At 43.7% G+C, this 13,880-nt stretch overlaps 1 protein-coding gene across 12 annotated transcripts in view; it reads left to right on the top strand.

Moving 5' to 3' along the window:
• SMARCD3 (SWI/SNF related BAF chromatin remodeling complex subunit D3) overlaps positions 1-13,880 on the top strand; it is an 85,455-nt gene that overhangs the window by 39,825 nt on the left and 31,750 nt on the right. For 11 of the 12 annotated variants that reach the window (XR_014849625.1, XR_014849626.1, XM_085049945.1 and 8 more), the window contains 2 exons: positions 1,923-2,140; positions 5,302-5,344. Coding sequence is in view for 10 of the 12 variants with exons in the window: in XM_085049952.1 (XP_084906078.1) it covers positions 1,923-2,140; positions 5,302-5,344 (261 nt within the window). In the remaining 2 variants the exon portion in view is untranslated. Of the gene's footprint in view, positions 1-1,557; positions 1,635-1,922; positions 2,141-5,301; positions 5,345-13,880 lie in introns of those variants that run through there. The other variant, XM_085049944.1, reaches the window with a different exon arrangement.

The raw sequence follows: 13,880 nt of genomic DNA, 5'->3' as shown, positions 1-13,880 counted from the left end.
TCCAGCAGTGTATTTCTTCCAAGTACTTTCTCAGTCTGCAACTAATGAGCCAAGTATGTCTTCCAAACTGCCTTTGGAAGAGAGTTCCACAGGCTGGCATCCATGGTGTGACAAACTCACCCCTTCAGTGGTCTGTGAGCCTGACCCCTCTGCTGATGGCTAGGGTTCACTGTTCTGGCAGGGGAAGTGAACAGTCAATACCCAACTGCCCTCCCCAGGCCACGCCTGATTCTGCAGAGCTCTGGCAAATTCCCCTTTAGATCACTTTAGATCACCTCTTTCCAGATGAAAAGTCACAATATATTTACTGCCATGGTTCCATATGTTAAGAATTTCTGTGCTATTTGTTGGCCTTGTTTCAACTCTGCTCTGCCATCACTGAGCTGCAGGAGCCAGAGCTGCACACAAGCCTTCACTTGTGGTTGCCCCACGGCCAGTGGCACACCAATACCCTCTGTTACCTCCACTCTTATTTCTTTAATGGCTTTTTTTTGACCTCTAGTAACCAGTGAACTGTTTTTTTTCTGGAAGTGTCTGTTTAAACAAGATCTTGCTTCTGCTGGACAGCAATCAGCTTATGGCTCATTGCTTTGTCTGTGGTTCTGGGATTGTTTTTTCTCCTTTTGTAATTCACTTCAATATGTATTGAAATACATTTGCATCTTCCTTTTAAGTATTCATTCTGTCTCATAAAGTCCTTCTGCAGGTCTTGAAGCTGGCCTTCATCCTTGCCAGTGTGAATTGCTTAGCATTACCAACAAACTTTTTCACTTCCTTGCTTTTTTTCCTGTCTTTTTTTGGTTCTTTTTTTTCCCCAGGATGTTTTAAATATGCTGAAAATGAGAAGTCCCAGCAGAATTTCACATGTGCCTTCCTTTTATTTTCAGAACCAATTACTTTTGCCTCATTTCTATCCTTTAACCAATTGTTTATCCATAATGGATGTCATTGCCTCTTGGTTTCCTTACAGGACTTTGTAGAGGGACTTGACTTTCAAAGGACTTTTGTTATATGGTTATTCTTATTCTCATCCTGGTTCAAATGCCTAGAGAGTGTGTGTATCTGTATTTTTCCGTATGCGTGGACATATACATATTGATAATTCTCAGTATGAGACTAAACTCACCTCTCTGTTTTGAATTGCATTTTAGAGATGGTAATTATTTTACTGGTGGTTTCTGTAAACTTTCGGGATTCAGAATTTGGTTTACTGTGTGTCTTGTGCAGCATTAAACTTGTGATTTGACCTGAAGTGTCTCTTGAGAGAATGCAGAAGTCAACATAAATGCCAGGGCTTTAGAATGCTTACAGGGGCTGCTGACAAACTACCACATCCTTTTTTTTTTTTTTTTTTTTTTTTTTTTTTTTTTTTTTTTAAAGTCTTGATTAGAGACATGACTTTTTCTTAAAGGATTCATGTTGCGTTATGAACTTACATTGCTCTCTGGTGTAGGTGAAGTGGAAGGCTCAGAATGGAAAATGTTTCTGCTGGTGTTTTGTCTGTGCTGGTTTGTGTCTCCCAGCTGATCAGAGCCGCCTGCTCAGCAGTGCAGCGCATGCGGTGAGAGCAGCGTGTGAGCTGCACCAGTTTGGGCTGCATGTCACTGCCATGGCGTGTTCTCTTCAGGCTGAAGGTAGAGCTTCCAGAGCTGGTCTGGATATGCTACTGACCACTGAGTGTTTTCCCAAGCCTAGTACTTTTCCTTCCTGTTTGCTGTCTAGTTTATCTCTGAATGCCTCTTCATGACATCCAAGATACACTAGTCACAGAGCTCACATGCTTTGTGTTGCTGCTTAGTGTTTGCCAGGATGGTCAAAACAGAGAATCTGTTGGGGCCAGTGTTGCATGATTTACAAATGTCTTGGCAGCTGGAGAAACAGGAACCAAAGTGGCTTTTCTTTCTATTTCACTTTTTCTCCAGCGCCCTGGGATGCCATCAGGAGCTCGAATGCCCCATCAGGGGGCTCCCATGGGTCCTCCTGGCCCCCCATATGTTGGAAGCCCCTCTGTGCGACCTGGGATGCCCCAAAGTGTGATGGAAACAACAAGAAAACGCACTGCACCACAGCAGGTCCAACAGCAGCAGGTGCAGCAGCAGGTGCAGCAGCAGCAGCAAGCCACTCAGAACCGAGCTAGGAGGTGAGTGCTCTGGGAAGAAAACACAGGAGGACAATTTGAGGAAGCAAAGATGATGCCTGTTTAGCAGTAGGTAAGAGCTTTAAGATCAAATGAGACAGAGTAGAAGATACATGTATTGTCAGTTTTTTAAGCAAGAAAAACATTGGTAGGTTTTTTTGTTTGGTTTTTTGGGGTTTTTTTTGTTGTTGTTGTTTTCTTTTGTTTTGGTGGGTTTTTTTTTTTTTGTTGTTTTTGGGTTTTTTTTGTTGTTGTGAGTAGTCTTGAACAAACCAAGCTTTAATAATGTCTGGTTTTGCAGTTACACTGCTTTTACTTCACAGGTTTGTCACGCCATAAATCTGTCGACTATGTTTAGCCTTTAGAATTAATGAACAGTCCTCTTCTAATATAATACAATTATTATATTATTTGTTGCCTGTTCTGTATAGTTGCTCTGATTTCTGACTGGCTAACAAAGTAGTTTGTAAATCACACAAGTGGAAAAAACTTTGGTTTGTTATGCTAATACTTGTACTATGGTACCTCAGAAGAGTGGTCATAAAACTTGCAGTTGTCCCAAGTGTTTTTACACATAAGGTTATTAAATATGCACAGGAAGTAATTTCATAAAATTAGAGGGATTTCTATAAGGAACCTTCTTTTTGAAATATGCCCACCTTTTACATGGCTGAATGTATTCTCAAATAAGTTAACTAATTTCTTTTTGCAATGTATTAGACCTCATCAGTCTTGTGATCCATCAGTGTGATACACACACACATAGGGTGCAGTCATCTGTGCACGCTACTTTTTGCAAAATCATTATAGATGTATATACAGCTTCTGGCAGTGTTCTGGTGGAGTCATGGAATCCAGGTGTAGGTAAAACATGACTCTCTAAGCTCAGTTCTTCAGGAGCGCTGCTCTGTCCAGGTTATATAACTTGGATCAGCAAGCCAGGACTTGGGAATGCTTGTATCTGGAATGCATCTGGAAAGGACACCAATCCTGAGAGTATTAGTACATTACAATTGGAAAAGGTTGAACACAGAAGGAATGTGTGTGAGTGCAGCACGTGAGCACAAGCAGTGCATGTGCGACTTGGAGGCCTTGCCCAGCACCAGTCAAAATGCACATTCCATAGCACTTCCCAGGAGGTTCTCCAGGAAACTGCATAAAATAATGCCCAACCTTCAAGTACTAGGGTGGATATAACCTGAAAAATTGCCCCTGTGGGATAATTAAGATAAACTTGAGTCACTAAGTAGTTTCCAGGGAGCATTAAAGGATACTATTTTCTAACAGCTGATGGCCTAACTCACAGAAGAAAGTTCCCTTCCCCTGTTCTTAACTTCAGTGTTTCTAGTTTGGGACCCATCGGTGATCTCTACTGCCTTGAGCCCAGTTCACACCAGTGTTCCCTGGGTACTCAGAGAATTTTTCTGTTTCTTCTGCCATGCCTACCCTTCAGATAATGTGTTGAATGTTTTCCCTTTTTTCATTTCCATCTCCCTGTCATTTCTCATTCTGTTTTTTCAGGCACACTTTTCTGACACCTTGGGTCCAATTCTGGGTGTGAATGAGTTCCATGTTTTCTAGCACAAATGGGCCAAGAAGGTTGCACTTGCCTTTCTTGGCAGGTTTGGTAGAGACAAAAACCTAATTTCTGTAATAGACTGTTGAAGAACTGGTTGAGACCCAAATTGTTTGGGGATGTTGCTTTATTTGTTTTTTGCTTTTTATCTGCAAGCCTGTGGGGTTGTTGCAGGTACCTGCATATCCCACTCCCTTTGGGAGGCTGGGGCTTGCTCAGCCTTTACTTCCATAGTCTGTGAAGTGTTTCAGTGTAGATTTGATTTTGTGAGCTGTGGAAGGTGTTGGAGTTTCACACCATGCAACATTCCATTGCTATTATTCCTACACTTTTTAAAAGGGACATTGTTCACCTATTAAGTTGGGTGTGACTGAATTTTCTGTCTGCTGCACCTCCAGGCACAAAGAGTTCCTCAGCCTTGGCTTATGTGGGGATAGAGAAAAGTCTAAGAATCTGGTATTTCAGCCCTGGCTTATTATTAACAAACGTAGGAAGAGATTATGCCACACCAATGTGCATGGAAACAGCTTTTATGTGGACACAGCTGATGACAGACTTCCAGTATGAAGACAGTAAGGAGGGGTGTCCTTGTGACATGGCAGAATGGCAGCAGGTGGTTTGCTTTCTCCCATTTGTCTGTCACAGATGGAGTGATTCATCTCCTGCTTAAGATAAAAGCATCACAAAATAAAGATATGAAGAATAGGACCTGAATTCCCTCTTGGCCCTGTTAGAGAAAGCTGGGTGACAGGTTTGGTGGGCACAAACAGTTCTTAGAATCTGAAGAGTTCAAAAGACAATGTATTTGACAGTCTTCCTGACAGTACCCTTTCTCAGGCACATACACATTTGTGTTTATGTACATGAGTACAAGTGTGTTTTTAGAAGGATAGCTATAGAAATGCGCCTATGTATGGGTATGGACACAGTGTGTATACACACTGCAGGTACACATACATCTTCCCATGTGTGTTGTTATAAAGATGAAGAAATGTGGAAATGTAAGGCCTTTTACTTTTGTTCATCACTCATGCAAATGTGTTACAGTAAAACAAGTGTATGTACATAAGGAAGGAAGGGTGTGCGTATGTGTGTGTTTTCATAAATCATATTAAATACACACTTATATATATGTGTTCCTCAGCACTTGATTTTGAATAAATGCATGTTGTCTGTTTGAACAAGTTCATGTGCCATTTGCAGCCACTCAGCCACTCAGATGTGCACACACAGAGGTGTGTGTCGCACGTGAGACTGTCCTGCTGCACGCTTGTCTGTACCTAGAAGCAGTGTGTGCACATGCACTTGCATACATTGCTGCCCTGCACCAGAAGATGCTGTGATCAAAGAACTTACAGAGTTCTTTCCAGGATGCATAACAGACAGCCCTGATTCGTTCTTACCTAAGTGACTCCCTAGTCTGCTGAGAGAAGGGGTATGAGGTCCTGGGCATGGGTGAGACCCTTTTGCTGAAGCATGCACAGCTGTGCACCAGCATGTGGAGATGTCAGGATAATTTAGCAGGTGGCCTCGTTACTCCTAGATCTGTCACCATGGTAACGTGTTTTTTTCTTTAAAAAATGTACAGTGCCAAGAGGAGGAAGATGGCTGACAAAATTCTCCCTCAGAGGGTGAGTCGCTTTCATTTCCTATTCCCTTCACAATCAGTTCAGCATCTTAGTGTAAATAGAAGAATTTTAGAAAATTCTTTCACTTTTTGTTTAAAAATCTAATTAAAAAGTAAGTAGGCAGTGGGTGAAAGTGTGGAGAGGCAGGCTGGGGCTGGGCTGGGGGCTGGGAGCATGGAGCAGCCCGGCCTGCAGGGCCTGGCGCCTGGGTTAGCCGAGCCAGCACTGCCGCTTGCTGGAGGGACTGTGGCGCTGGGCTGCCTAGCGACAGCTCGGCACTCGCGCCCTCGGGGCTCCACTGTGCTTTGAATCCATTTTTGAGCTTGGCCAAGACCTGGGCCAGAGTGTGCCTGTACCTGAGGGGGTGGGCTTGAACTCAGGTCTCTGGCCCAGTAGAGCTGCCAAGTTGTGATTTTTGTGGTTGTGTCACTGTAGGACTGAAGTGAACCCATGTAAACAATGAAGTCCTGGGGGTCTGTATTGTCTGGAGAGTTACTAGTTCTTTTATCCCTGGGGATATGTCTAGCTTTTGGTGTCTGCCTGTTTGATCCTCAATGCTTACATCTTCTACTCCCTTTCTAAACACTTATTTCTCTCTGCTCTTCTCTCTCAAAATTCCCAGGCTTTTCCTTTCTTTTACACTCTTCAGTAGAGTTCCCTGAGGACCTACTTGGTCCCAAAAGGCTTCAAAACACACACCTTTGTCACATCCTAGTCTCAGGTGCTTTGACTGCTGGTGCTTTTCTGGGCTTGGAATCTCTTGGACTGGTGTGTCCTTTACTTCCACATCCTTTTCAAGTTTTCAAGCTCCACTGCTAGTGCGAGCCCAGACTTGCTGGCAGGCTCTATAAAGTCTCTTCTGCGACATTTCACAGGTGCCTACTACCAGCTATCCAAAGAGGTGGGCCCACTTTGGTATTCCTGATGTCATGCTATCACTTCTTCCCTTGTCATTCCTGCCACCTTCTGAAAGCAGAGCCTCTCATATATAAGCCATTGGGTTTATCATGTCTTGAAAGGCTTAAGCGACCATTAAACCCAGACCATTGAACTACTTCCAGCCTCCCTGGTAATTGTGTTGAAGCCTCATTCCTGCTCTGCTGGTGGTCTGTACTTTTTTATAATGAAAGCTAGGTTTCTTGTACTGTCAGTTTTGTCTGTCCCACACAAACTGTTTTCACAGGCAGTGATACATGCTGTATAGTGAGGCTATTGCTGGAATCATATGTCCATTTCAAGGCACTTTTAGTTTTGTTCGTTTGGTTTGGTTGGTTGTGGGAGATTTTTTACTTTTGGTTTTTATTTTGCCTGTTGCATTTATATGATTAAAAGGTCTTTTTTTGCCAACAGACCACTGACTCTGTTTACCAAGTCCATGATAATTCTTTAATAGGTAGAGCCTTATTATAGGTGTGTCAAAAATCTCTACAGATGGTTTCAGAACCATGCTATCACCAAATATTCTTGCTTTTTGGTATCTTTATTACTTCCAGCCAATAGCTTTAACTGATGGAGTAATAAGGCAATTGCTAGAGGTCTTTTTGCAGTGGGGTTTTTATCAGTGCAGCTGCAGTGCTGGTATCAATGATGTGACCTCTGTGTGGGTTACAGTACTCTATTAGGCTGCAGTCAGTGTGTCAGAAATCCCTTACACCATCTGTGGGATGAAGAAATGCTGTGCACATCATTCTCCTGTCTAGTGGAGGATTTGCACTAGTGGCTGTGGAATGCATGTGAAACACAGGGTAGAACTTGTAGCTTTTTGGAGCTACCTCTGGAGTGTTTTCCAGTCAGTCAGCATCTGTTACCCACAGACTTTTTGCAGATTCTTGCTTATGTTTTCTGGGAACTTTGAAGGGGAGAGGAGAAGATATTAAATACATTTTTCTCTTGAAAACGGTCTTATGTAGTAGTGGAAAAGGAGGTGGGTTCTCGGTATTCCTAACTATGATAATGACTCAGGCAGTTTACACAGGTAACCTCTTGTTGGGTTTCCAGGCTCTCTGGTCAATAGTGCCTGTGCCATAGTGCTGGAGCATAGTGCTGGTTGGGTAGGATCAGTTAGCCACTCCATGTCAGCTATTTGAGAAAGACTTAATTTTGCAGGAATATAATTGTATGAAAAACTCAACCCAGCAAACTATTTCACACAGGAAGATTGGATTTGGGAACTGCATGGGATCTCTGGAAACATCCAGTCTGATTCCCTCTGTCATGGAAGCCATGGCACAACTGCCACCTCAGGACTAGTTAGGTGCCTTACTTGTGACATACTTTTGATCTGGCATCTTAGGGCTTTTTTTTTTTTTTTTGCTAGGCTCTGCTTTTAGTTTGCCAAGTAAGAGAGGCTCCCCTCTTGAAATCCTCTTAGTAATTTGTTTGATCTATTCCAGGTTAAATTAATCTCTTTCAAACCTTTTAAAATCTACTTCTCAAGAAACCAGAACTATACGAAGTATTACAGATTACCAGTATCACCAGAGCTTGAATGCCACTCCTGCTTTTTTGTCTCTGCTGGAAATAGCACTGCAAATTTGGATTGGTGGGGTTTTTTTTGTTTGGTTTTTTTTTTAAATTGCCTGTCCACAATTATACAGCCTCTGGTCAATCTGTGATTGACTAATACAAGTATTTTTGGTTTTTGTTATATGCAACTGATGAATTCCCATAGTAGAGCAAGATTTAGACTCTGGCATGATCCTGTGCTTTGTAATACTACATTTCATCCCATCTCCATTATGCAGTTCTGAGCTTTTTTACATTCACTGTACTATCCTCTGTCTTGCAATGACTGCGACACCCAAATTTTTCATTACTAAGTTTTCTTAGCATACTTCTCCTTATTGTACAAGAACTAGTAACAAATGGTCCACGAGGTACTTCCTGCTTAATACTTTTTTCCCATGACAGGTCTTGTTCCAGTCCCCATTTTTCGGTCATAAGGAGTGGTTCCCTTTATCACTGTATGTCAAATGCTTTACTTAAATGCAAGTTGATTATACTGACTGCATATCTTTTGTCTAAAATGCAATTTTAATGAACACAAGGACTTGGTTGGCTCAGGTTGACATACTGGAACATAACAAGGCTTAGTATTTTTTGTAATGTATTTGACATTAACTCCAGTTTTGTCCAGCAGGCTCTTTTCCCATTTTCCTCACTTCTGGATCTTTCTCTTGTTCACCCTTGGCTGTTGCTGAAACCCTCATTCAGTTTTGGAGAAGTTCACAGGCATCTTCACTCATAGGTGGGGACCTAAATCTCTGAAGCTGATGTTGCCTTTGTGACCCAGGGCTAGCAGTTGTGCCTCAATTTCGACCTCAGGCCACAAACTGTCTGTAGGGACATGTGAGTGCACCTCAGTTTGTACCTCTTTCTCCAGGCTTTGCCTCCTCATTACTTCTGGTCATTCTTACTTTCTCTTAGTATAGAGTCATTATATTTTTTCCCAGGGACTGTGAATGTGATCCACCATTCTGTTTCTTTGGCTTCCTTGCCTACCCATTCTGGTGCAAGAATCTCAGCTGAGAACCATTCTTGCCCTATAGCTGTGCCTATCTCTGCTCTTCCTTGTTTAACTTGCTGAGTGGAGGGTAACTTTGAAACAGCAAACTGCCTCTCCTTCAGTGGCATGCTTGTCTCTTAGTATTGGCTGTTCTTCTCGCTCAGCCCCAAGTTCCTGAGGACTTTTTGTCTAGCTGTGCTGACAGGTTTTTGTACACCTGTCCTCTCCTTTTCATTCTCTCTACTTCATTTTCCTTTACACAAATATTTATTCAATTTCTGCTGCTGATGTTCACTGACCACCATGTGGAATTCTCTGCACAGATCCCATGCCATAATAGCTGTCCTGTTGTGGTTTGGTCACTGCATGGCTGTTGTCCACCCCTTTCTCCATCTGAGCCAACCAGAGGTGAGGAACACCTGGATCTGCCGTTCACTTGTAAGAAAGAAGTGGTTACGGGTGTGATAATCAGTGGTAGCCTTGGATATAGCAACTGTGAAATAAAGAAATTCAAGATCTTGCAGGGAATGAGGAAGGAGGGTAGACGAGTACAAGCCCTGGGCTTCAGACAAGCAGAGTTTGGCTTATTCAGGGAACTGGTAAGTGTGATTCCTTGAGAAGCAGCTCTGAAGGGCAAAGTGGCTCAGGGAAGCTGGGAGGTCTCTAAGGACCTCTAAGAGCAGCCTGTTTTACATGCAGGAAAATGAGCAGATTTATGAGGAGCCCAGAAGAGGGAACTCACATTAGCAATCCCAACACCAAAAGGCAATGTACAAGAGGTGAAGCCGGGACAGGCTACAGGAGGAGTTTAAAAATGTTGCCTGGGCATACAGGGAATGGTATCAGCAAAGTCAAAGCTCAGCTGTAGTTGAGATCTTCAAGGGACATCAAGGACAAGAAAAGCTTCTACTATTGCACTCGTAATAAAGGCTGACCAAGGAAAATGTGTGCCCCATGCTGAGTGGGATGGGTGATCCAGTGATGACAGAGACAGTAAGTCTGAAACACTCAAATCCTTCTTTGTTCTAGTCTGCACTAACGATGCCTGCCATGCCCTGTGATCTGTGAACATATCCAAGAGGAGTAGCTGACAGCAGATGGGGATTGGGCCAGGGATTAGTTGGGGAAACTTGACCCATACAACTCCATGATACCTAACAGGCTGCATCTGAGGGAGCTGAGGGAACTGGCCAATGTCCTTTCAAGGCCACTCTCTCATGCACAGTAGTCTTGTATCCAGGTTGGGACATTTTGGTCTAAATGGGCTGACAACCATCTGCTGAGAGGCTGAGAGGCTGAGAGGCTGAGAGGCTGAGAGGGTGGGCAATGGTTGCACTTGGCTGTGAAAACACTGACATCAGAGCACTACAGGGAGGTGTCCTGGCAGCTCTTCAGTCCAGTATATTTGCCACTGGAGAAGGCAGTGCAGTGCTTGCTTATAAAATCTACAGATGACACCAGTCACCAGGTGCGGAAACTAGTTGATATGCTTGTGGACAGGGTGGAGGAATGAACTGGGAAGAACTTTATGAAATTCAACTAAGTCAAATGTTCTTCCTTGGAAAAGAGGGGGCTGCCTGGCTGGGAAGCAGCACTGCTGGAAAGTCCCTGCAAGCACTGGTGGACACTGAGCTGAGTGTGAGCAGGAGCTATGCCTTGTCAGCAAAGATGACTGACAGTATCCAGGGCTGCGTGGCCAGGAACACAGCTAAGAGACTGGGGGACTTGATTACCCATCTTTGCCCAGTACTCATTAGCTCACAGCTAGAGCACTGTGTCCAGTTTTGGGATTCTGAATTGAAGAAAAATATTGGCAAAATGGACTGAGGTCAGTGTTGATTGAATGACTGGATCAGCACGTGAGGAAAGACTGAGACAACTGGCCGTGTTGAGCCTGAAGGAGGGCTCTGAGGGGACGTGGCAACAGCAATGGCTTGCCAGCTCCTGAGAGAGGAGGGCCAAGAACATGGAGCATGGCAGGATAATGAGAGCCAGCGAGCATAAGCTGAAACAGGAGAGAAGCTGAATATATGTAAGGAGAAGCTTTTACAACAGGGCAGTCAAGCATTTGAACTGAAAGAGGTCACAGGATCTCCACCCTTGGAAGTTTTCAAACCCCAGCGTAATGTCACTGTTGACCCTACTTTGAGCAGGAGGTTGGACTAGAGACTTCCCACCATGCCTTCAAGCTGAAAGGCATGCTTTCCTTTCTAGCCTGTGATCAGCTGCTAGAGCATTTCTAGCAGAAGTTTGTCCAAATGTTGTATTCTTACGCCATCTGACTCCCTGCTCTAGAGTTGATTCTTTTCCATGCTGATTGACTTCCTGGTCACCACTCCAGTTGTTTCTTTGGACTGTTCAGTCTCAGAGCTTTGTCTGGGTCATAGATGCTGCTCAGCCACTCTACATAAAGAAGCTATTGAATTGCTTTTATTAGAACTTCAAGAGTAACTCCTTCCAATCCTAATTCATAAATGTGTCTTATCACCTTCTTTTATGTAATTAAACATTCACATGAACAATTAGAGTTTAGGCACTTAAGTATATTACTGTTCTCTGCCCATATTAGTCTGTGCTGTGCTTATCATTTGTGGCTGGTGATAAACTTGCTGAACTGTTGCTTATAGTGTTGCAGAATCTTTGCATTCTTGAATGGTATCTGCATGTGGCTGTGAAGTTGAGAATGGCACAGTCATTGATTGCTTTTACCATTTTACTGGACTGTGTTACTGGCCCTGTGGTAGTCAGTCAGAAATCCTCCTTGAACCACTCTCTCTTAGGGGTTGCAAGGTGACACAGTTATGATTTATAAGGAGTGTCAGCCCTTAGCTCTCTTTCTTTGACCGCCATAGAAGCCTCAATGGTAGAGATACTTCTGTCATTAAGATACAGGCTAAAGTTTCGTGGTGGAGAAACTATCCAATAGCTGCCAAGTCAGTCTTCAGTCACTACCACTTAAGATGTAAAAATTCTGGTTCTCAACAATACCTGTGAAATATGTGAGTTGTGTGCATCTGCCATAGGTAGTAAAAAAATGGTCAGGCTTGGTGGAGTAAGAGATCTTAGATTTTGTTACCTCTCTCAAAGATGGGAATTCTAGGGTAGCCTAGTTCTAAAGAAGCTGCCACATCTCTATTAATTAGTAATATTTCTTTAAAAAAGCAGATTGCTGAGACTGTTTTCTTTACCCTGCTTAGGCAGTGAATAATACAGCTCCAATTGTTCCTGCCTGAAACATATCCAATTTTAGTTATTGGGATTTTTTCTGGGACCTTGGAGGTGCACAGCAATAGGACCTCTAAAAGTTGTGCAGGCGAGCTGTTGCACAAAACAGGTTCAAAATAAATCAACTTGCTCAGGACCTTGTCCAGACAGGTTCTGAATACCTCCAGCCAAGGATGGACACTCCAGAGCGTTTTTCGGCAGTGTGTTCCAACGTTTTAATACCATCATGTGTTTTGTTTGTTTTGTCAGAGGTTTTTTTTACAAACCAATTCCTTATATGGAGTGAATTGCCCATGCTGCAGTGAGTTTCTGTTGCTTCTCACCCTAATCCTCATGCCACCTCTAAGGGCAGGCTGTCCCTGTCTGTGCTTCACCAGTCCATATGGCAGTCGCAGTCACCCAGGCAATCTCCTTTTCCTTTTCGTTCTCCAGGCTGCAGAAGCTCTTGCAGCTTCTCTCGGCAGGTCTGTGCTGCAGCCCCACCATCCTACTGAGCCTCTGTGGGCCTTGCTCCAGCGTGTCACATCTTTGTGCTCCTGTGCCCACCAGTCCACATCCGGTTCCGCCAGCGTGGCGTAGCAAGGAAGAGCCTCTTACCTGGGCTTGATGGGAACACGTGCACTAGAACAGCCCCTTTTGCAGCTGACCTTTCTGTGGCTGCCTTACCCCACAGACTCCTTCTGTACTTGTCTATCTGCCAAGGCCCCCAAGTCCTCTCCTGCCAACCTGTCTTCTGCCCAGCCAATGCCCACCTGTGCCCCTGCACGGCGTCATTCCATCCCAGGAGCAGAACTTTTCCTGTGCCAAACTTGAGCATGTTGAAATGCTATCCTGTTTCTGCATCCTGTCAGGGTCCCTGTGAACAGCCCCGCTGCCCTGAGTGACTTGGGCTCAGGGCCCTGGGAGGCCTGAGGACAGGACTTAAGCAGGAGCAGTGGAGCCAAAGACAGCATGGAGAGCCACAGCCTTCTCTGTGGCTTTTGGCATGAGTGGCAGACCCAGACCCAGACCTGGGTTTTCCTTAGCTTTCCTTCTGCTGCTGATCTTCTTGCAGAAGGCTTCCTCATTGCCTTCCCTAGCCTGCTGGCTGCTGTCATTGTCTTCCAAGCTGTTGTACTGACAGCCATAGAAGCTATCCAGTGATGCTGTTTGTATCCAAGAATTTGTAGTGCTGCAGCTGTTCCTTGTTTTCTGATTCTGTCTCACAAGCCTCACATGTCTGTTTACAGGCAGATGTGGTGAGGTCTCCCCATTGTGCTGCTTCTGCAAGGAACTTGTGAGAGCCTCTCCCATCATGCCATTCCTTCCACACTGTCCTCACTGCCTCTACTTGCAAGTTTTCCATTTTTTTGTCACTACTAATAAAAAAAACTTGTGGAAATCACAGATGAAAGTGCATAATTTAGTAATAATTGCTTTTTACTAATTTTTAAAAGTTTGAAACATTTGAATTTTCGTAGTAGAAAAATAAACAACTCTAGCCTCTAGAAAGACACTGTCTTACTAATGTTAATACTAATCTCTTCCAGTTATCCATGTAATTCTAACATAAAGTGTAACCATATATGCTTCAAAACCTTGGCTAGTGAGATGCTGCTTCTGCTAGATGCTTTCTGGAGTTTCTTCAAGTAGATAAAGGCTGGAATGGAGAATTTAAGTATCGAAATACTCTTTTCACATTTGTAGTTAGAACTTTTGTAGAAGAGGAGTGTAGGCTTGCATGGAGCTATGAACTTTTCAATTAGGGCAAACCGTGCAAGAAGAAGGAATTAGGCAGGCTGCACAGATCCTTATCACAAAAACACTATC

Source organism: Lichenostomus cassidix, chromosome 2 (genome assembly GCF_008360975.1).
Source record: "Lichenostomus cassidix isolate B80296 chromosome 2, HeHo_3.0, whole genome shotgun sequence".
Taxonomy (NCBI): Eukaryota; Metazoa; Chordata; class Aves; order Passeriformes; family Meliphagidae; genus Lichenostomus; species Lichenostomus cassidix.
The sequence above is the reverse complement of the archived record's forward strand: the minus strand, read 5'-3'. Positions and strand labels throughout refer to the sequence as shown.